General features: G+C 41.0%; 1 protein-coding gene across 2 annotated transcripts in view; it reads left to right on the plus strand.

Annotated features, from left to right (window-relative positions):
• The first annotated feature begins 1,824 nt into the window (after positions 1-1,824).
• LOC117524148 (ephrin type-A receptor 6-like) overlaps positions 1,825-24,052 on the plus strand; it is an 866,515-nt gene continuing 844,287 nt past the window's right edge. Inside the window, exon 1 of one of the 2 annotated variants that reach the window (XM_034185882.1) lies at positions 1,825-2,560. In XM_034185882.1, the coding sequence (XP_034041773.1) occupies positions 2,473-2,560 (88 nt within the window). In that variant the 5' untranslated portion in view covers positions 1,825-2,472. The remainder of the gene's footprint in view (positions 2,561-24,052) is intronic. The other variant, XM_034185881.1, reaches the window with a different exon arrangement.

Consider the following 24,052-nt stretch of genomic DNA (forward strand, 5'->3'; position numbering starts at 1 on the left):
AAGGCTTTGTTGATCCGGGACGTCGTCTGACTTTCAGAAAAAGGCAGAAGGCGTGGACATCAGCACTTTTTTGGCACATTCCACTGTTACAGGAGTTTTTTTTCATGGAAAGAAAAGCGGAGGGACGCGCTACAGAGCCGTTCATTACGCGGCACAAAACCACCTCCGTGTTGATCTCACAGGATGGCTTTGAGATGGCTTTCAGACGGCTGTCGGTGGGTTTTCAGTCGTGTGACTAACCGAGAAATTGAGCATGAGCTGGACATGCCCCAACATGTCCTTTGAGGCTTCATCACGGCGTTGCTTTGCACCATGCAGCTCCACCGCGATGCGCGGAATTCCGCTCCTCTTTCCATGACAAAAACTCCTGTAACAGTGGAATGTGCCGTTCATTTCTAAACTGGACGCTGTCTTGATCCGGTATGTTGTCTGACTAGCACAGGAATTGTGAAAAGACGTGGACATCAGCACTTTTTCGGCACATTGAGACAGACGTGCGGAGGAGTTCCGCGCGTCCTCTGGCACTCCAAAACGGAGGTGTTCCTTTGTCTCGCTTCATCAGCGAATCGGTCGTGACGCGCGAAGCCTCCGCGCGGCTTTCCATGACAAAATCTCTTGTTAAAAGTGAAATCTGCCGGAAAATGGCTGATGTCCAACTCTTGTGATAACCAGAGAAATTGCACACGACGGTCCTGGCTCCACACAGCCATCCGTTTAGAAATGATGTGGTGGTTTCTGCCTCTCGATGGCGGCTCGGAGCGTGGCGCGCCGTGCGCCATTGTGGGCCGTCCTTGAAGCTGTATTAACAGTCCTTATTCTCTGTGAAGCCTGTAAAATTTTCACCGAAAGCCAGATACATTTTTTGAATGGTTTCCAGCTGCCTGTCTCTAACAGTTTCTGAAAAAATTCTGATGGAAAAAAAAGCCCAAATCATTCCGCCATTTCCTCGCAATGAAACAATGACGAGAGGGGTGGAGCAGTGCTCACTCAAAGCCTGCCCACAGGTGAATGATGCAACCGACAGGCGTGGAAAAACTCACACATATGCACGAAGGTTCAAGCTTGGCTGACGTAAAAACATATGAATCAAATCCATATACTTTTTGAAAAAAATAAAAAGGTCTGTTACTTTTCTAACAGACCTCGTGTATATATATATATATATAGAGAGAGAGAGAGAGAGAGAGAGAGAGAGAGAGAGAGAGAGAGAGAGAGAGAGAAAGAAAAAAGCCTGTGCAAAATTTGATGCTTTTAATTAGGTTTATCTCCTACAGGGCTTGTTGGTGGAAGGTTTTATTGCAGTCACACTAAAATAGTCACTCAGTTTGCATTCACATGAAGGTGGATGTGTGGTACCAAAGTGTATGTGATACCAAGCTGACTGTTAAAAAGGTTTTAAATGAATAATTAATATATATATATATATATATATATATATATATATATATATATATATATATATATATATATATATATATATATTAAAGCTGATTTGCATGCAGTGTTTTACAGTGCAATTTATTGCAGTGTTTTTTTGTTTGTTTGTTTGTTTGTTCGTTTTGTTTTCCATAAGCTTTTCATTGTTCTGCTTGTCCTCACCTTTAAAAACTGTAAAAGGAAAGGCAGTTTCAATAAAAATGAATCAACTGATTTGTTAATTTTGATGTTCTTCTGATGTTCTTTTGATGAACTTCAGCTGTGCTGATCAGCTGCAGAAAGTCACAGAAGCCACGAAAACAAGGAATTGCCTTTTATGATTGATGCCAATAAAAACCCACACAGCTAAACATTCCTTGTGGAAAATTTTAGGGAGCCCTGCACTTGACCCGACAGATGAAACACACATTGCCTTGTCTGCTTACCCCCTCTAGCGCTGAACATCCTGCACAGATGCGAACAGCAGCACCCCCTCCTCCTCCCCCTACTCCAGCGCTGCATTCCAATCATTTCTCCATTTGCCTCCCCATTCTGGCTGCTGCAGCGGACAGGAGCAGAGAGAGGAGCACAGACAGGAGCAGAGACAGGAGCTGGCTGTCCTCGGCGCTCTTGCGTGCCAACTACAGGATTTCTACAATCTGTCACGACTCTGTGCGCAACGGGGACGCACCAAACCCACAGAGACATTCTCCTGCTCGTTAAAAAAATATATCCCAGCACAATAAAGGGCACCTGAAGTCCGCGGGAAATCGCCAAACTTACCAGGATCCTAGTGTTTCTTCTTCTACTTCTCTTATAATTTCCTTCCACTGTTTATTTTTTTTTTCCAACACTTCATCCAGTCCTGTCCGTTACGCGCGTTCGCCGCCGGCTGCCACAAGGCGCGAGATGGATCTGAGCTGTTCCACTTAGTCTGCGTTCAGCTCCAAACGGCACCAAATGTAAAAAGGATCGCTTCTGGTGGATGTGTGGTGAGGATCCGGTGGTGCGCACAGGTTCACTCCAGGTTATCAGGCTGTAGATGTTTCAGCAGACATGAGTTACATGAGTTTTGGAGAGCGAGCTGTCCTCTTTTCACTTTTTGTTGGGATTGTCCTCATCGGCTTCAGCCACAGCAACCAAGGTGAGAAACACTTATTTCTCAAACTGTTTATGGATGAAGTTCTTCCTCTTGCTGTGTCTTTTTTTTAACTTGGACACCTCTTAACCTCCTGTGAAATTTAATGTTTAAGATAAAAGGTCCTGAGCTGTGACCTCAGTGCATTCGTGCGCAAAAAGAAAAACTTTGAACTTTGTTGCCTTTCTCCTCCTCCCGAAAACACGTACGTATTACATATTAACGATGGAATTAAAGCGTAGAATCAAAAGACACAATCATATCGAATCATAAGATAAAGTATAAATTGCTCTTAATAAAATTCAATTACATGCGTAATTTGTGTCACAAATCGGCTTGTATGCGCTCTTCTGTTTGAATTATGTAAGAGCATGCACACATTTGCAGAATTATTATTATTTTTTTTCACGAGAAATGGACGTTTTGAGCAGAACACAGTCAAGCAACCAGTGATTGAGTCATCTTTGTGTCAGAGTCTGTGTGAGAGTTTGGGATTTTTTTTTTTTTTTTTTTTAAGTGTGTGAATACAGCATCACAGATGTTGAGCTCCCACTGATACAGAAAACGTTTTCCCACTCGCGTCAAAGCGCTCGTACAGGCTTTTGTGCGGTGTGCGTACACAAGCCTGCGCCAATAATTAAATTGCATGGTCTTTTTTTTTTTTTTTTTTTTTTTTTTTTTTTTTTTTTTTTTTTTTTGCATAATCTGGGTCGATGCAACGCAGCATGGTGGATTACTGGTTAGCACTGTTACCTCACAGTGTGAAGGTCATGGGATCAATTCCCACCTGTGCCCTTTCTGTATGGAGTTTGCGTGTTCTCCCTGTGTTTGTGTGGGTTCCCTCCAGTTGCTCCGGCTTCTTCCCCTATCCAAAGACATGCAGCTTAGGTGGATTGGAAACTTTCAAGTGTGCGTGCGGGCGTGAATGTGCTCGTTAGTCTATATGTGGCCCTGCGACAGACTGGCATCCTGTTCACAGTGCACCACACTGTCTCATGACTGCTGGGATAGGCTCCAGGCCCCTATACCCTTAATTGGAGTAAGTGGTTGAAGATGAGTGAGTGAATGGGAACATGCATTGTGTATCTGTATGTACACTGGTGCTGCAGCATCAGTGAGGTTTTAAAACAGTTTTATTGATTACACAGGGATCTGCCTCCCCCCCCCCCCCTTCAATTCCATCCCTCCACCTAAGGTTATGTTTTATTGTTCTCTGAGTTCAATAAGACTGATGCTTCTGTGTGTTCTCCCAGACAGGTGCTACATAAGGGCTTTACTTTTTTCTCGCTCTTTTTTTGCTCTCTGCCACATATTGAATGATTGAGCTGATGTCTGCGCTCGATTGTACTCGAGTCTCTCACATATCGACTGGTCCGGGACCTCAGCAGCACTATTGCTCTTGTTGTCTCCCACAGAGCGCTGCAGCTCAGTACCACAAAACTGATAATGGCTTTGATAACACATAAAAGTGTCACATTATGTGCTAAGGGATGCACATGCATCCCGTGGCATCATGTTTCGAGGACGAAGTGGTGCACTTTTTTTTTTTAAATGCTTTGCTTTTGTGTTTGCGGAGTCGAATTTGGGTGCATGTGGTGCACACAGTTTTGTCTGATGGCATGAAAGCTTCACGAGTTAGTCAGGTCCGTAAGTTGTTGAACGGTGACATCATTTTTGTCATTGTGCACACCACCAAAAGGAAGTTGAAATTGCGTAACATTTTAAGAGGTTTAGCAAAAATCACATTAACTATATAGGAATTACAGTCATTTGTATAAACAAATACTCCATTTTCAATCCATAAGCAATAGGACAAATGAAAAATATGCATTAATTGTTATCTTTTGCAGCCAGTTTTTCTTTGTTGTTTTTTTTTTTGTTTGTTTTTTTTGACAAGTCTGGGGATAGTTACATAAACATTTCCAAATCACTGAATGTGACTTGGACTTAATTTACATAGGTCATAAGTTTGTCTTTCATAGGTTATGAAAGACAAAAATTATGGCATGGTGTGAAAATTCTGCCTGCATAAGCCGTTCTGAAAAATTTGAGACCGTGCAAGAAAGAGACTCGTGGGGGAAGCTAACACACTGACAATGCTGAAGGACTTAATGGGTTGTGTGCTTGTGACTGTGATACAGTGCATTGTGTAACTTTTGTCTGATGCACCATGAGCTTCATGGTGGATTGAAGCATTGGTTTTTCATGCAAGAAAACATGTGCTGTGTAGCAAATTAGTGGACTTTTTCTCTCTGCTTTTTATGGTGCAGGACACATATCCTGAAACATGAATTCTGATTGGTATGGTAAGTCTAGAGCTGCAACAACAAAAAAATTGTATACATTACGAGAAGAGAATTTGAAGTACTGTCATGTCTGGGTTAAGATTAAGGGTTGATTAATTAGTTGGCACAGGATTGGCACATGAGAACAATCAGACAGTCATATTTCAAGCTTTGGGATACTTCTTCCATACTTGTCGCCAGTGCCTTTAAGAAAATCCTTCTCAGTGCTACTCGATCGACCATGATGCTGTTGATGCAACAGAAAAATGTTGCACTGTGCATTGTTTCTCCAGTCACAGCCACAGCAACCTATAAATTCTTACGCGGTTATTTGTGATGATTTTTGATAAACCTGTCATTCTCACTGGATGAACTCAGTTCACTTTTATGCAGGATTTCCATCCATCCAATACACATATGTAGTCTCAAATAAATTAAATTATAATGCAGGATTCTCCCCAGAAATTTTTAGTACAGCAGTGCTGTTGGCAACTATCACCTGAAGTGGCATAGAATGCTTCCACTCAGGGTCCTGTCTGTCCTTGTGTCTTGAAGTCCAAAGACAAAAATGAAAATCTTTTAGTACTGTTTGTGGTCTGACTCTGTGCTGAAATGTTGATTAGTGAAATTAATCTAAAATTGTTGTGTTTTATTAACACACTGTATACATGCTATGAATGTGCAATAAAATTATTTGAAAGAAAAAAGAATGTACAGAAAGACCATTTAAGATGTGGGAGATTACAAACTTTTTTTTATACGTTTCCCCTGTATGATTTTCAATTTCAAACGTTTGAATTCCCAAGTTACAATATCACCGGGCTGGGGGCATTCACTTCAAAGTGTGACAATCTCACCTTGTACTTCTAATTCAGATTTTCACACCCCTCTATATTGTCAAAAAAAAAAAATACAAAAACAACACCTTGGGGTTCCCCCGGAGGAGCTGGGGGAGGTGTGTGTGGATCGGGAGGTCTGCGCGGCTTTGCTTGAGCTGCTGCCCCCGCGACTCAACTCCGAATAAAGCGGAAGAAAATGGATGGATAGAAAAACAAAATGTAAAAAAGTAAGTGCTAATGATGAACTTGTAACGTAAGCAATCGTTCGATTTGATACTGAAAATAATTGACATAGACTGAAAAATACTTATGCCTTCCATTTCACAGGTAGAATAGAAAAATGGAATAAAAAAATAACCTCAAATATTATTGTTTAGATCTAAAAATTAAGCCACAAACAAGTACAAAAATATGTTGCATGCTATTTTACGCCTGGTTAGCAACACTGCATCAAAGTATTCATAATTGTAAGTCTATCCATGCACGTGGTAATAACTGGGGGTTGCAGATGTACTTTATCGTTAATTATTCCTCTGGCTCTACGAGTCAGCAGGTGCATTTCCAGTAAATGTCTTATTTCGCATTTCTCAGGGTGTGATGAACATAATAGGAAAAGTAGAAGCATCCTGATGGCTGACAGACAGAGTGAGGTGAACCAACAATGAAGTAGCTGATCTTTCATTTGAAAGTGGTGGATCACATTTACATAGGCTGTACAGAGAGGAGGCAACACACTTCACCCTGAAACTCTTAATTTTTTCAGAGTCTGTCAGATTTTGGATCCTAATGTGTTGTGATGCTGCTGTCTGTGTCACATGATGCTATTTTTCTGCCACTGTAAACGTGTAAGTGGAATGCCTCCATGACGCTGTTTTTACAGGCTGCCTGAACAAGCAGATGGATTTCTTACATTGGAAAAAAGTCAGAATATGTTATTATCAGGAGATAATGGACTTTCTATCTAACATGCCAGAATCGTAAGAGAACGTTGTGAAGAGCTATGCGACACTGGCTTACATAATTTTCACATAGCTCGAATGTGGTCACCTGCACTCTACTCTTGTGCTGGGAGCGCAAATAGCCCAGCCTTTTCTAAGTGTTCAGCGAGTGGTGTTGGAAGATCGTATGTGAAACCTGGCATTTGGCTGACACCTGCCAAAAGGGGGATCGAATGGGCATTTTCAGGGCACTTGCTGTCTTTCGGGTGCTGGAGTGCACGAATGGTTGTGGCAACAGGTGTTTGAGGCATTTGAGGTGCCTCCGTTTTTTTCACAAGTGGCATGCAATTCCTCCTTTGTCCACCATTCTGCCTTAATCCGTTTATGTGTCAAGGGGCTGTTAACGTTAGTAGATACATTCAAACATGTGCTGGGACGTTTTCTTTAAAGTTATGAAAACGCTGTTAGAAACACTCAGAAATGTTATGATTTTGGTGTGACATGTCTTTTAAAACATAGAAGAATTTAAATAATGCACGTCACTTATCCAGCACCAAAATCTCAAAGAATCAAAGTGTGATTCCTGAAGAACTGTGATTTCCTTTCTGCCATATTCTTCATAAAACCCTCCCTGTTCACTGCCACAGGGGCTGCAACATTGTTGTTAGCCTCTGATCTGATTGATCTCGCGGAAGTTGGGTTGAGTTGCCTGTGCACCTCAGCCTCCATGACACTTTGCGCTGGCGTGTCCCAACCCCGGATGGACCAGCAATCACAGAGCTCCCCACGAGCTGTGGTCATCGCCAAGACGAAACAAAAAATGCAAAGATTGTCCTCTGATCATCAGGCTTCGTGTAACACTTGCGTCTTGTCATGGTTTTTGTCGTCTGGATGTAAACAAGATAAAATAAAGAGCTGAAGTTGTTTAATTGAAATTTGGATTTACACGCATCAAATTCCCAGCAAGTCTCGTGCTAGAACATCGCGAGATGACACCACAGTATAGTAGCACTGGATGGCAGTATAACAGCGTGGCGCTGTTATTCCATTGTCTGGGGAGAACCCTGTAATGCATGGATTTCCTTTGTTTTATCTGAGGCTATCTGTGTTTACTGAATGATCTAGTTCAAAATTGGGTTTAAGTCATTGAGTGTTTAATATAATTTCCATAGCAGTGGTGCACAGAGGCAAAATTACAAAACAAAAAAGTATCTGTTCAGCTATGGACCTGACTGTAAACACAAGGTGTCTGTATCTGTATCACTGGAGTGGCAAAACATTTAAAAGTTTAAAAAAGAAAGAATCCTCCATTCTTGTCCTCCTTTTCATTATTTTCCCCTCTCCTTTAAACTGTCTAGACGTGGACAAAAGCTGACCCTGTTTATGTGGGAGTGTTTCACAGAAGTTTTGATGCTTTCAACGTACACAGAGCTACAAAGATGGGGATTTCACAGACAAAATCGGACTTGATGTCAGCTGTTAGGGGAACAATAAAAACCAATCACCTTTTCACTTCCCGCCTGTGTGCCTCTGCTCATGGAAACATGTCAGACAATCTTTCACATCAACCCAACTGGGACTGCAAACAGTTATTAACAAAGCTCTCCTCACTCACTGCCAAATTTGAACTAGTTTATTTTTGAAACCATCAATACATTTTTCACAGTTCTTTTTTTTTTTTTAACTCTGCCACATAATAGACAAGAGCAATATATGTTGGAATGAAAAGACCAACTTTAGATTTTATTTTTTTTTTTTTAAAGCAATTCCTGAGATGATTGCTTGTGTCAAAAAAAAAAAAACTGGGTGCTGTATTTTTTTAATGCTTACAGTTGTTCACATGCTTGAATTGTATATATATATATATATATATATATATATATATATATATATATATATATATATATATATTCAAGAATAAAATCAAAGCAGCAGCCGGTGCTTTGAAAATCAATGCATCCAATACACGTGAAAGGTGCTCCCCCCCACCCTCCACACTCAAAGTTATCTCATTAAGACACTTGTTTCTCTTTGAAGCTTGCCAGCAAGACATTGCAGAATGCTGTTATATGAGAGTTACTTTGTTATAAGACTGAAAAGTGTCCAGTAATAAAATGAACATTAAAATAACTCTTTCCATTGATTTGCCTGGACAGCTGCTTCAAGTGTGCAGCACAGCAGCACATCTCTTCTGTCTGGTGCCACCTGCTGAGCGTCACCCGCGCCGTAGATGCAGGAGTTGTTCACCATCAGTGCACTGTCAAAGAAAATCAATCAATCAGTCAATCCAGAGCTGCCACAGAAATGTCAACTATGCACCTTTGACTTGCAAGCCTGTTTGTGTGTGTGTGTGTGTGTGTGTGTGTGTGTGTGTGTGTGTGTGTGTGTGTGTGTGTGTGTGTGTGGTGGGGGGAGTCGGGGTGAGAACTGCTTCAACTTCGCTCTGTATGCACTGGAAAAAAAAAAAAATTGAAAACGTCAAACATTAATGCAACCAGCTGCTTTTTTTTTTTTAGTTTACTCAGATACATAAGTGAGTTATTTATTTGATTCGATTTTTGGGTTTTTTTTTTTAGAATAGACTGAAAATCTGTGCAGTTTGGTTGACTTGACATTTCAGTTTTAATTTTTAATTTATTTTTATTTTTTTTATTTTTTTTTACACTGTTAATGTTTGATTTGTCAGGCTCTGTGGAATTTTCTTCCAACTTAACTTCTGAGTGCTAAAAATGAAATTTGCAGCAAATAAATTTAAATAATTTTATGTGGTTTGTTGTGAGATAGTTGCCATAGTGAATTTAAAATATATGTGTGTTGTAGGGCAGCACATGGGTTTTATGTTTGTCAGTGTTGCCTCTCATTGAGAAAGTCCCAGGTTGTCATCTGACCTGGTCCATTGTATGTAGAGTTTGCATGTTCTCCACGTGTTTGCGTGGGTTGATGACTCTAAAATCGACTGCAGGTGTGAATGAGAGTATGTGTTTCTGTTTGTGAATGTGTGCCTGTCCAAGGTGTACCCTGCCTCTTGCCCTATGGCTGCTGGGATAGACACCGCCCCACTGTGAGCCTTAGTTGGAGTAAGTGGGTATAGAAAATGAATGAATAAATTAATGAATGATGAACATATAAACAGACATTTGTTTGTGAGTATTCAGTCTTTAAGTATTAAAACAGCTATTTTGTTTTTGCCAGTTAAAATGTGTAGTGCTGTCTATAAAAAATTTAAAACAAAGATGGTGCAATAACAAATAATTCTTTGTGAACAGAAATTAACAACATAGGCTGCTAAGCATGTTTGTGTGCTCAATATTTTAAGTCTGTTACTAAAAAAAAAAAAAAAAAAAAAACATTTGGAAATGAGGAATTTGGTCTTTTCCTGACACACCAATGACAAAAAACAAACAAACAAACAAACAAACAAACAAAAACATATTGGAGGGTTCCAGAAACCTTTGCACAGTACTGCATGTGGAGATTTTTTTAATGCTTTAATTCTTTTTTGTTAATCCTCAGATTGCTTAATTTCCTGCAGGAGATTTTATTTTAAAAGCACCTCCACTAGAACAAATGTTGATGCATTTGCCGCCATTGTCCATAGCATCACTAATTGGCATATAAGTGCCCTTGCAGCACACCTTAGATCTTCCACCGTGAGCAGTAGCAGTCTTACACAATACTTGACCCAGTGCTGAATCAATCACCTGTTTAACAACAAATGTTGTCTTATTGCCATGAATTCCCATCACTAATCTCTCATTTATAAACACTTTCAGCCAATATTGCATCCAATCAGCCGTATTCAAAGATTTGTTTTGCTACCATTGGGTATGATGTTGAGTAGCTGGAGTGTGGAAACGTGTCGAAACTCCTGTCATGCCTGTCAGATTGCTTCTGCTACGGATTGTCTTCAATTTCCCAGGTTTTTGTTTACAGTACAAAATGATGATCTACAAATATATTTGTTTTTGTTTGGTTAAGACTGGTATATTTCTCATTTTTCTGTCTATTAAGAAGTGTAGTAGTACTTTTATTGGAAGGTAGTGAGCTTGAAATTTTAAAGGTTTTATTTTTGGAAATTTAGGTTTTGGTTATTTATGTTTTGTTTGGAAATTAGGTTAATTATTCCTTTGGCAATGCGGCAATTTGTTTGTTTTTTTATTACCACAAGAGTCACTTGTGTCACTGCAGGGAATTTGGTTATGAAGGTAATCCTTCATACCCCTGTCACACTTAGCATGAATGAGGCTGAACCCTGGCCGAATGACAATTTGAACCACATTCAGCAAATGTCGAGGTTCATTCGGAAACATCGGACAGCATTTGCAGAGCAGTCGAACAGGCTGGCACAGTCATGGGGCCGCCCCAAGTGTCGGAACCCTGCCACATGAGAGGGCGAATGAACCCGAATGCCGACCAAATGAAACATCAACTGCCATTTGGTCAAATTCGCGGTGCATTTGAACACCTCGGACAGCTATCTGAGTGCAACCCACACAGGCATATTCACATGACCAGGCCGAATGTAGCACACAGGCACCTAACTTTCAAGGTGCGTTTGAGGTGGAAAAAGCTTGACTGGCAGGTGAAGTGCAGTGTGACTGCAGTCTCAGCATTAAAAACACCTAAATGGGGTCGGGCAACATATCACAATGACCAGCCAATACAGAACCTGGCTGAATGCCCTGGATGTGGCACAGATGAGCCGGAATGCACCTTAGTGGGGGCCAAATGCAACACCGATGTGAGCCAAATGTTCCAAGTGGCCCCTCAATGCAACACAACTGCAAGCCGAATGGCCCAAGTGGAGCTCCCCCCAATGCAACACGGATGAGGTGGGAACCACCTGCCTGGGGGTAGACCATGGTTGGACCACATTGATCGCAACAGCAGATAGCATTGAAAGGTGGGGCATTGGTGTGTCATCTAGTGTCCGCATTGAATGCTGCTTGATCAACCACCATGCGAGAGAGAGAGAGAGAGAGAGAGAGCTGCTGTCACCGCAGCAGATACAACCAGATCTGCATTGGTAACTGGCACAAGTTTGACACTGGATGCCCTTCCTGATGTAACTCCAGTTTTACCTGGAGAAATACACACAGCTGCTGGTGTTCTAAAGAGGTCTCCCATCCAAGTAGTAACCAGGTCCTACACTGCTTAACTTCTGAGATCCAATGTTGTCAAAGTAACTTTGAAAAGTTACTTCATTAGTTACTTTATACAGTTATATTTTACAGTTACTTCATACAGTTACTTCAGTAGCAGCTGTGGACAACTTGTCAGCAGCTGCTGAATGTATTTAATAAAGTAACTCGTAATCTAATTTGGTTAATTTTTTAAGATTTAGCACTCAGAAAAGTAACTAGTTACTTTGCTGATTAGTTACTTTGCTGATTGCTCAATCTTAAGGGTAACCAAGTTAGATTACAAGTTACCTTATTAGTTACATTACTTATTAGTTGCAAGTTTTTGGCAGATTCTAATAAAGTAATTGCATAAAGCTGCTAATGAAGTAACTGCATAAAGTAACTGTATAAAACAACTAAAAAAGTAACTTGTCAAAGTTACTTTCACAACACTGCTGAGATCTGACGAGATCAGGCTGACACAGAGCAGACCGGCTGCGTAAATATTCCAATTTGTAATTAATCAATAAAAAAGTAAGACTAAGGGGTTGCCATTATTTTAAACAAATATTTCTGTTCCTTCACATTACAATATATAAAGTTTCTGGTTTAGTTTTTGTTCCCATCAATATAGCAATTGCTGAAGGTTTTTGTTTCTTTAACTGTTTCAAATCCTTGGTTTTCTGACATTTCACCAGGTCAGGTGATGCCCTGATTTAGAAAAGAGGATCTTTCCTCTGAACCAATGCGTCCTTCTTTCTGTGGGTTTTGGTGCTTTTAAAGACATCATTGCACACATACCCTGAGTCAGCCAGCCTCAACACTTGTCTGAGCACTCCTCAAACTGGTCTAACACCTAATTTACATGAGGTAACACTGAGTGAGTCTGTCTTTGGTTCTGTTGTTCAGTCTGTAGTTATTTTGGGGGTGTTTTTGTGAAGTAGAAGGGCTGCAGGCCAGACAGGAGATGTCATCATTGTGCTGGAGCTCCTGTATTTATGGGTTGGCCGGCTCATGTTCTATTTATATCTAACAAATGGAAATCCCAAAGGACTCTCTCAGCCCCAGGCAGGGTCTATGGATGCCTTGCTGGGAGATAACTCTATGGAGAGATACAGAGCGCGAGCGAGAGGGAGCGGTAGGACAGATGGAAGCAAAAAGCCAGGTGCACTTACTGTACAATGGCAGGAACACTGTAGTATACACACACTGTAATCACCAGACATGCTGAAACAACGTAACACTACGATCGCTCTAGTTATTATCATGGATCAGCAGTTAAAAAGTTGATATTGGGACTGCGTTTAATTTGGTAAACCGTGCTCTAGCAGGATATCTCAAAAACACTTAAATGTATTTTAATGAATTTGGTGGAGAGTTGGTTACAGTTTAAAATGGATGCACATTCAGAATTTGAAAAATTATTTTTAATTAATATTTTTTAATTGTTTCTCATTGATTTGTATGTTGTTTCTGCATCAACATTACATGAATATATTTGAGCTCACTTTAGTGGATACTGACTCATTGGATTTCCATCTAATAAATATATGTAGCCCCAAGTAAATTAAATTAAATTATCTTGCATTGATGTACTTTTTTGAGTTGAGTCTACATGTATTTATTAGATGGAAATCCTGCACATAATTGAATTGAGTTCATCCAATGAGTCATTTTTTTTTTTTTTTTTTTTTTAGTGAAGGCCTTGGGCAAAGAAACAGTTGCTGAAACACTAATTTTTTTTTCTAATTTATTAATTCCCATTGATTTAATTAATTAATTTTCTATACCCATTTACTCCAATCAAGGGTCATGGGGAGCTGCAGCATCTCCCAGAAGTTATAGAGCATGAGGCTGGGTACACCCTGGACAGGATGCCAGTCTATCACAGAGCCACATGTAGACAGACAAGCACATTCACACATGCATATACGCATGCAGGCACACCTACATTGAATTTATAGTCACCAATTCACCTAACCTGCACATCTTCTGAAGCAGGAGGAAGCCAGCACACCCAGAGGGAACCCACACAAACACAGGGAGAACATGCAAATTCCACAAAGAAAGGACATGGCGGGAAGCGATCACATGATTGCTGTGAAGTAACAGTGCTAACCACTACATCACAGTGCCACGCCCATTGAATTGGCAGTCCTTTCCATGTGGTTGTGTGGATTTGTGACCATATATTATTAGAGTTTTAGAACTTAATTACTGCAAAATCATCAGAAAATAATGGTATAGTTCTCTTCTGAATTAGTTTGTTTCTGCGTGAACAAGGTTTGACTCACTGACAACCACACCTGATTCTCAGGGGAGGTGATGGTCTAGTGGTTAAGGTGTTGGCCTTGAGACCAGAAGATCCTGGGTTCAAATCCCCGCCTGACTGGAAAATCACTAAGGGCCCTTGGGCAAGGTCTTTAATCCCCTATTGCTCCCGGTGTGTAGTGAGCGCCATGTATGGCAGCACCCTGACATCGGGGTGAATGTGAGGCATAATTGTAAAGCGCTTTCAGCGTCTGATGCAGATGGAAAAGCGCTATATAAATGCAGTCCATTTACCATTCATCATTTCAACATTCACTAAAGATCAAGCTGGTGGCACACATGCATATGGAATATTCAACCCGATCTCATGCCAGTTTGTGGTGGCATCACAAAATGTGATTTAATGTATTAAGTACGAAATGTTACATTTTCTGTGTGTGTGTGCGGGGGGGAGGGGGGTATGGGTAGGGTGAGAGTTAGGTTTAAAAATAGTAAGCTAAACTTCTAAACTTTACTGCATCACAAAAGTCTGACACATACACAGGCCAAAGTTTTTTTTTTTTTTTTTTGGTTTGACCTGGTCCATCAAGATCATTAGATATGAAATGGACTCTCTTCATTATATGCTTTGTTAATTTTCTGTGTCATAACATGATGGCTTTGATTCATTTTGCATTAAATTGTTTATTATCCAGAAGGATGAATGATAAACTCATTCATATATCTATTGACTCACTGGCTATTTTCCAGAGCCTAGGGATAAGTATGGAGGAAGGTCCACACAGGTGGTTTATGTCACATAGAGTTGATGAAAACTGAAAGACATTGAAGACAATAGGGTGATGGTAGGGGCGTGAGGGTGTGAGTAATTCTACAGCATGAAATCCTTCAGAGGCTGACTTTGGAGGTGATGACATGGAAGACATCAAGGGCTGGACTTGGGATCAGCTGGTGGAAGTTCAGGAAGACTAATGTGTGGCCGTCAGAGAGGAGGTGAAGCAGGCATTGGGTGGTGGTGAAAATATGCTGGATGAAAGAACAACTACAATGGAAGTCATAAGGGATACACCTAGGATGGTACCTAATGTGACAGAGGAAGGAAGAGTAAATTGGGATAATAAGAGAAATTCAAAAAGTAGACAGTATGAGAATATGTGGCATAAGGTCTAGACAAAGGTAGGAAATGGCAAGGAAAAGTATATTTTGAGATGCATGAGATGCTGAACACAAAAAACCCTGAAAATGACTTGTAATGGTTGGGCAGACAGAGAAGCCAAGCTGGAAAAGAGATGCAACAGGTGAAATTGATTCAAGAATACACATAGAAATGACCTAACATGCAAGGAGAGTTGTTAAGAAGGTGGAGGCAGTATTGTGGGGAACTGTTGAACAAAAAATAATTAAATAAAGAGAGGAGAGTTTACGATGTTGGGAGTGGATCACAAAGTGCCACAGATTAGCATGGGTGAAGCATCAACAGCTGTGAAGAGGATGAAGAATGGAAAGGCAATTGACCTCGATGACATACCAGCGGAAGAATGGATATGTTTCTGAGTGATGGAAGCAGGGTTTTTAAACTAGATTATTTAAGAAATTCTTGAGAAGTGAGGGGATGCGTGATGAGTGGAAAAAACATTTTATGAATAAGTCTCAGTCGCTGAGATACAACAGATGCATAAACCACAGCATGAGGTTATCGGAAAGAGTAGTCTAAGCTAGGTGTTATGTGTCGGACGCAGCTCGGAGAACCGACCAGCGTTTGAAGGACCCAGTATGAAATAAGCAGAGCACGGTACAAAGGATAACTGAATTTAATACATAACAGTGATACAAAAAATAACAAAAGAAAGTGCGGTCTGGCGTGGTGCGCTCCCAGCAGCGCTAACGGTCCGGAGCCAGAAGCTGTTCGGACCCAAGGACCCCGCCGACACCCCCCAGGTGGCCGCAACAAAGTCTGTGAAAGAAGGAACCATTATGTGAGTCCACACTCTACACACAGAGAGAACACTTAAAGGTGTACAAACAGCAAACACTTCCTGGCTTGATTACTAATCAGCTTCCCAACCTGCAGGCATGGAACATCCAGTTCACAAAACTCCACTGCAGTGGAAGCCGATACATGACTAACATACAGCTCAATATAAAAAGGTGTGAGGGACACCACATTTACTGACTGTATAAATGTTAGTCACAAAATCTAACGTACCTCAGGAAGTGTGCTGACGAGCGTGAGACCTCACCCCCTCCTCTTTCACAGACCGTGCATCAAACCCTGGACGTTCTCTGCATCCACTGATGTTGAGATGGCTCCCGAGACGACGATCTCACCCGTCTGGTCACAAGGTCGAGTCTCTGGCAAATACACACTGTATACTCCAGTCTTAAATGCCACCATGTTCCAATCCATATAGATGCACCTCAGCTGTGAGTCCTGACGAGCCGCAGGTGATCAGGGTGAGGTCCTGATAACCTCAGCAACACAGCCACTCAGTCCCAAATGCAAGCCACCTGGAAGGAAAAACAAAAGACAGAAACAAAAAGGCAGCCAGGCCCCCCAGCCATACAACACTAGGCTGAGAAGAGAGGTGACGATCTGTGAGCAGCAATATGGTTCAGGTCAAGAATGAGTACTACAGATGTATTTTTTACATTGAGAGTACTATTGGAGAAGGATAGAGAAGGCCAGATGGAGCTATAATGTGTGTTTATGAATTTAGGGACATCCTAAGATAGGTGCCTTGAGAAGAGCTGTTGTCCTCTATGAGGAAGTATTTGAGGGTGGAACAGGATGTGTATGAGAACAGTGTGACAGCAATGAGATATCTAATAGGAATGAAGCTTGAGTTCAAAGTGAAGGGGTGATTGCATTAAATATTGATTAAAAGCCCATTGTTGATTGCAGTGGTGATTGACAAGAGCAGACAGGAGACTCTGTGGAGAAGGATGTTTGCGTATATCATTGTGAGCTGTCGTGAGAGTATAGTGAACTTGGCAAGGTGAAGGTATGCACTAGAGAGAAGTGGAATGAAAGTCAGAAAAAGATGTGCATGAATTAGAAGGTGGGCGAAAAATGGCGTGAATATTTGGGGTCAACTGTTCAAAGCAGTGGAGAGTGTAGTAGACCAGCTTGTTGTATGGATCAGATACACTGGTACTAACATGGCACAGCTGAAGATTCGGCAATTTTTATGTGGGACTGATGAGGATGGACAGGATTAGAAACAAGCATGTCAGAGGGGCAGAACAGGTCATATGGTTTGGACACAAATTCAGACGTATGAGACTGAGGCTGTTCGGACCTGTGCAAAGGATGAATGAGGCTACATCAGGAGAAGAACGAGGATGAAACCACCAGGCAGGAAGCAAAGAGGAACCCCAAAGAGGACGCTTATAGATACAGTAAGGGAGGACATTTAGGTGGTCGGTGACAGAGGAAGATGCAGAGGACAGGGTGAGATGGAGATGGATGATCTACAGTTGTGACTACTAATGGGAGCAGGTGAAAAAAGAAGTTTTCATGAGAGGCACAAACTGTGGATATGCAGAGAGAGAGAAAAGGAGCAAGAGTGGTTGTTATAAACTAGATTTGTGGTGGGACAGATGATGAGAGAAAGAAAGAATGTGCACATCAATAATAATGTGTCCATGGATGTGTGCAGTACTGTATAATAATGTGCCGCTATTTTTTTTTCTTCACGTCAAATCTCACACTGGCACATGCCTACTGAGTGGTGACTGGTGCACATATGCACTCTGTTGTTTCAAATCGTTGTTCAGCTTGTCATTGTTTGTCAGCTCACACCTCCACTAGTAAAGTTTGCCAATCCAGTGAAAGCATGTTTGTATTTCAAAGCATATTTCTATTTTCACAGAGTGAAATCATGTATTAACTCCCAGAATCTAGTTAATGGATTGTATTTATGTAATTATTTAAAAGGTACATTTTTACTTTTTTTCTCTTGCATGGGTAATTTGAAATAAATGCTGTGGTCTTACTTTCTTGAAATTAAAAAAAAAAAAAAAAAAAAAAAAAAAAAAAGAGGTTTTGACCCAACAGTTAAATACTCTCTGTTGAAGATGTTCTGCATTCTTTATTTACAGTCCAGTCAAGTATGAAACTGTGCTGTCATCTCTCAATAATTCCACCTCGCTGACCTGCCCACAGAGTTCTAATTGACACTGCCACCCTGGCATTAGTGCCAACACAGTGTTTTACACATAATTGCCCAACATGGAGAGAATATCAAACAGAGCAAACAGGATTGGAAGGGAACTATTCATGAGTTTCACCATGTCATATTAGATCAAGGAAATAACCACTAAATTTGCTCATTCATTGATGCCCATTTTCTGATAAAGTCTCACTAATACAAAAAAACAAACGTCATTTGCTTATTTTTCTTAAATTCTTCACGTGTGTACACTAGGGATACAACTTTGTTGCAACCCCATAGGCATGTGTCATATTCTGATAAGCTTTTGCTCAAAAATAATGAAAATCAATGCTTTTTTAATGATTTGATCAAAAATGTTCATTCGTGATGAACTTTAAAATTTTTATACTCTGTTGCACTTTGGTGGATGTCCAAACACTAGAACCCTATTTGAATAATAATAATAATAATAATAATAATAATAATAATAATAATAATAATAATAAGAATAATAATAATAATAATAATAATAATAATAATAATAATAATAAAAACAGAAAAAAGGAAAAAAAAGATCCAAAACATTTTTGTATCTATTTCCCTTTTTTGTTCATTTTTTAGTTTTTAGAAATCTATCCAAATGCAACAGAGTACAACAATTTCAAAATTAATCACTGTTGAACTTTTTTGATCAAACACAAAAACATTGATTATCATGGGTGTAGCCTGAACACCAAATTAAATTGTTTGCTCCGTTAAGGAATTATGTTGTCACTCACATCTGAAAATGAAAATATAATGAAATAAAAAAAAAAAGTAAATGTTAAGACTTGTTTCAGGAAGAACCCAAATTGCAGACAGTGATCACACAGGATGTTAAAAAAGGTGATTTATTTGACCAGAAATTGAAGTCCAGTCCAACCAAAAGTGAGGAGTCTGATATGTACAGTGGGCAAGAAAGAGGAGCTGACAAGCTAACACATTTTGGATGAGCAGACACTGGAGCACAAGAGCCAAAAGTTGGAATCACAATATATGACTCAAACTGTAGGGGTTGAAAACTGTGGGAGTCACACTGTAGAAATCAACAAACTGAAAGGGGAACAGAAGAGATGAGCAGACGAGTGACAGGTGGAGTGATTGGGGATGTGAAACAGGTGTGAGGGAGAACCGGTGACTGAGACACACCTACAAACCAAAGACAGAGTGACACTAACCATAATGAACTATGGGGGTGAGTAGAAACAAACATATACCATAACTAAACAAACTAAAAGGGGAACCACAAAGTAATCAAGTCGATGACAAAGAATGAAAGATTAAAAACTAAAGTGGAACTCAAGAATGACTAAAGTGTGCAATCCTGGAAAACAATACAGCAGACAAGACACAGACAGGAGACTGACCAGAATGACAACTAACATACAGAAGACAGAGAAGGGACAGATCACAACAGTAAATGGGATAAAGTAAATTATTCATATCACATTTTTTCCCCTCCTATACCAGAAAATCAGTTCTTAAAGCTGAAGCTGAGGATCCTATAACTGTTTTGATGTGACAGTTATTGTCAGTTAATTGTGGTCAGTTGTTGGCAGTTTCCTCGCTTGCGAGGATAGTGGGAAGGCCTTTTTTTTTTAAGTTTAGTTCATTTTCTACAAGCCCTCTGGTGGCTGAAAAGTCCGATGCGGGATGCACAAGACCTGTTACACTTGGGGCAAATGAACACTTGACTAGGCTGGGCTTGTGCTGCTGCCCGCTCTTTCTGTCTTTGATGCTTCTGGCGTGAGGCCTCCCTTCTTTCTGCCTCAAACTTCAGGCTGGCGGATTTGATGCTGGAATGCCAGCTGAGTCTATCTGTAGCTAGATGCTGCCATGACTGATGCTGAATGCCTGCAAGGGAGAGCTGTTTCTTCAGCTGGTCCTTATAGTGCTTTTTGGGGGCCCCTTGGTTTCGTCTCCCTTCCTTGAGCTCGCCAAAGAGAATTAATTTCGGCATGCGTGTATCATCTATCCTGGTTACGTGGCCTGCCCAACGAAGCTGTTGTTTGAGTATAATAGAGTCCATGCTGGGCAGTTTGGCTCTGGTAAGGATGTAATCATTTGAGACGTAGTCCTGCCACTTGATCCCGAAGATGTTTCAGAGACAACACTGATGAAAGCGTTCCAGTAATCTGATCTGCTGGCGATACAGAACCCAGGTTTCAGCTCCATACAGGAGGGTAGGGACCACAATGGCTCTGTAGACCTGCACTTTTGTGGAAAGGCGCAGTGCATGATTCTGCCAGACTTTCTTTGAGAGTCGACCAAAAGAACTGCTGGCCTTGGCAAGGCAACTGTCTAGGTCCTTGGCAACAGATGCGTCGTTTGCGATAACACTACCGAGATACGTGAAGTGCTCTACTGCATTCAGGCTGGTACCCTCGATGTTGATTTGGGGTGGGGTATATGCTGTATGGGGGACCGGTTGATATAGCATTTATGTCTTTCTCAGACTGATGGTGAGGCCGAAGGCTCTTGCTGCTTGAGCAAAACAGTTGACAATGTGCTGCAAGGCTTGCTCCGTATGGGCGACAAGGGCACAGTCATCTGTGAAGAGCAGCTCCATGATTAGCTGTTCTGTGATCGTAGTGTGGGACAGAAGGCGCCGCAAGTTAAACAGACTTCCGTCGGTTCTGGAGCGGATCTAGATGCCGTCTGTCAAGTCTTCTGTGGCCTCACAAAGCATCATGCTGAAGAAGATGGAGAACAGAGTGGGTGCGAGGATGCAACCTTGTTTGACACCATTTGAGATGGGGAAGCTGCCAGACAGAGTCCCGTTGTACTTCACTTGTCCCATCTGGCCTTCATGCAGCTGGCGGATGATGGTGAGGAGCTTTGGAGGGCAGCCAAGGCGTGTAAGAATCTTCCACAAACCCTCACGACTGACCGTGTCAAAAGCCTCGGTTAGGTCTATGAAGGCTGCATAAAGGGCCATGTTCTGTTCTCTGCACTTCTCCTGGATCTGTCTCAGGACGAAGATCATGTCGGTGGTTCCCCTGTTGGCCCGAAATCCGCACTGACTCTCGGGAGTATTTTCATGCACTATGGTAGGGGTAAGCCTGTTGAGCAGCACTCGAGCCAAAATCTTACCTGCTATTGAGAGGAGAGTGATGCCCCGGTAATTAGAACAGTCGGACTTGTCGCCCTTGTTCTTGTACAGGGAGACAATGACCGCATCCCGAAGGTCATGTGGAACCATTTCCTTTTCCCAGCAACTGGAGAAGAGAATCTGAAGCTTGTCGAGGACTGCCTCACCTCCATTTTGGTACACCTCTGCTGGGATGCCATCTATGCCAGGAGACTTCCCTGGATTCAGCTGCGTGGTGGCCTTTCGGATCTCTTCAAGTGTTGGGGGGTCATCAAGTTCCCATTTGGTCAGAAGTGTCAGCCGTTATGCTCTGCGTTTGAATGATGTGTTTACGTGTACCTCATGTCTGCACTAAAGCAGGAAATAATGCCTTTTAGTTTTTCAGCTCCATCTGATCGGAACATTCTCTGATCTGAACTGAAATTGCCTGACTTCCTTGAACACCTTCCAGTCTATTTTCCGAGATCGTGAATAGAATTCTTTCGCGCAATACCTGTGTTTCTAAAACTAAATCTGCTTGAGCCTTTGCATCATGTGCAATGTTATTAAGGCCAAGTTGATTGTATTTTATTTATCACCAACATTCTCATGTTGATATTAATGTTGATGTTAACCTGTCCATTATGATGTGTGCTGCTGCCTTTCTTAGGCAGGTCATCCTTGCACAAGAGGTTTAGAGCTAGGGCTGCTCGATTATGGAAAAAATCAGTATCACGATTATTTAGGTAAATACTGAAATCACGATTATTCAAATGATTATTTTTTTTAGTTACACAATGCATTTATTCAGCATTTCTCTCACTCTAAAAATAAGAAATAGTTATAGACAATGTGCGCAAAACCTCCAAATTGAAAATGTAATGTACCTTACCGGTATAAAACATAAAATGAATAAAATAAATATTAAAAATATCGTATTATATATTATTTTTCTGTTTTCCTCTCCCTTCCCTGTTGTCACTGACCAGTTGGTCAGTGTCTTTGGGCATCTCCCTGACTTGTGCTACTAGGACATAGTGCGGCTGCATTGTTTTTGTTTCAATTTATGTTCATTAGTTTGTGTTTTTGTCATCATTCCCTTGACCACATCTCCTTATCTCCTTTTGGAGAAATTTATCCGTTCATTTATTGTTAAAATATAAAATGAAACAGCTTTTTTAAAAAATAATAAAATAGTTGCTGTTGAAAGAGCCTTTTATTTAGAAGCAGGTGATGTTATGCTGAATTCTCAGGACCAGATGAAGGTCTCTTCTGCAGCTTTGAACTCTGGTGGTGTTGCTGAAGACACTTTTGTCCTATTTTGAAGAGCAGAGATGTTTTCTTTCAACTGGACGTGGTGTTCAGCTCATCAATGGAAGTTTGGTTGTCTCCACAGCAAATGTTCCTGATTAGGACAAATAAAAATATTTTTTTTTAAATATAAAGAAACACTAAAGAGTTTATATATAAAAAAGGGAAAAAAACGGGGAAAAACAATGAATAAAAATGCCAGAAAAAATAAGTTATTTAAAGTTAAGCTTTTGTGGTGTTTGAAAAAAGCTGTAGCTTTATTTGGTAAAATAAAAAAAGCGTTCACTCAGATCAAATGTGCTAAAAGGCTAAGCTAATGTTAGCCAATCATTATCACAGCAGTTCAGTAAATGTCACGTTTTATGTTTACATTATTCTCACCACGATAAAGCTGCAGAACTAAACTCCGTTGGGCAAACTGGGACTTCGCATATATCCAAAAAGTGGGAGAATTCGGACTAAGTGGGTTTGCTCCATCACCCCAGCTACCTGCCTTGCTCTGCCCAGGAATGATGCCTGTAGGCCGGCTTCTCCGTGCGGATTGGCTCGCTGTTGCGGTTCGATCGATATCCCACCAAGTCGTCAGTCCTCCCTCGGTCGGCGTCACTCCAAAAAGTAGCTGAAAAAAAGCTTCTCCCAGCAGGGTGATGGGAGAACTGTTCTACTGCTGTTTTTTAAAGCTTTTTTTTGTGGTTCAGGCGACGCAAATTCAGGAAGGCGATCGCTGAACTTTTTTCAGGTTGTGGAAACAGCCAGAGTGTGACGTAGCAATCCCGCCCCCTTGCCGCTTCTGAAGCGACGCGTCTGACGTCATGCGTCTTGGGACATGTTGACGGATTGGCATGATGAAAGGCCCTTAAATTGTTTCACTCGATTATACGAGTTTGGAAATCGTTTGATACAAATATCGATATCGTGATCGAAATTCGGTTAATTGCACAGCCCTATTTCGAGCTCAATGGAATTCTATCTGGTTAAATAAAGGTTATTATTATTGTCATTATTATATTTTTTTTATTATTAGTAATGGTAAAGATAGCAGTACTCCCAAACACCTTTGTCCATCAACCTCACGACTCCAGAAGCTCTTCACAGGTGTCTCTCAATCTCAAAAAGCTGAGGACCTAGACACATGAATGTTACTGCAGAGGAAGTGACTCTATGAGTTCAAGATTTTGGCCAAATACAGATACACAGATGGGCAAGTCCACAAAATCACTGAAAGCCTGGTTTTGAGTTTTGATCCAGGACAAGGACAAACCCAGACACTCAGTGTCCTTGCTCAGCTTCTCAAGTGCTACAACCAGGATACCCATTGATTCTGCAATGATCACTGCATCATCCTCAAAGTCAAAGTCTTTACACAACTCTATCCAACAACCAGTCCAAGTTAGCAATGAACAGTGTAGGAGCAAGAACACATGCCAGAGGAATGTCAGTGGTCAGGTAGAGTGTGTCTTTGACACTA

The sequence above is a fragment of the Thalassophryne amazonica genome, chromosome 14 (assembly GCF_902500255.1).
Source record: "Thalassophryne amazonica chromosome 14, fThaAma1.1, whole genome shotgun sequence".
Classification (NCBI taxonomy): Eukaryota; Metazoa; Chordata; class Actinopteri; order Batrachoidiformes; family Batrachoididae; genus Thalassophryne; species Thalassophryne amazonica.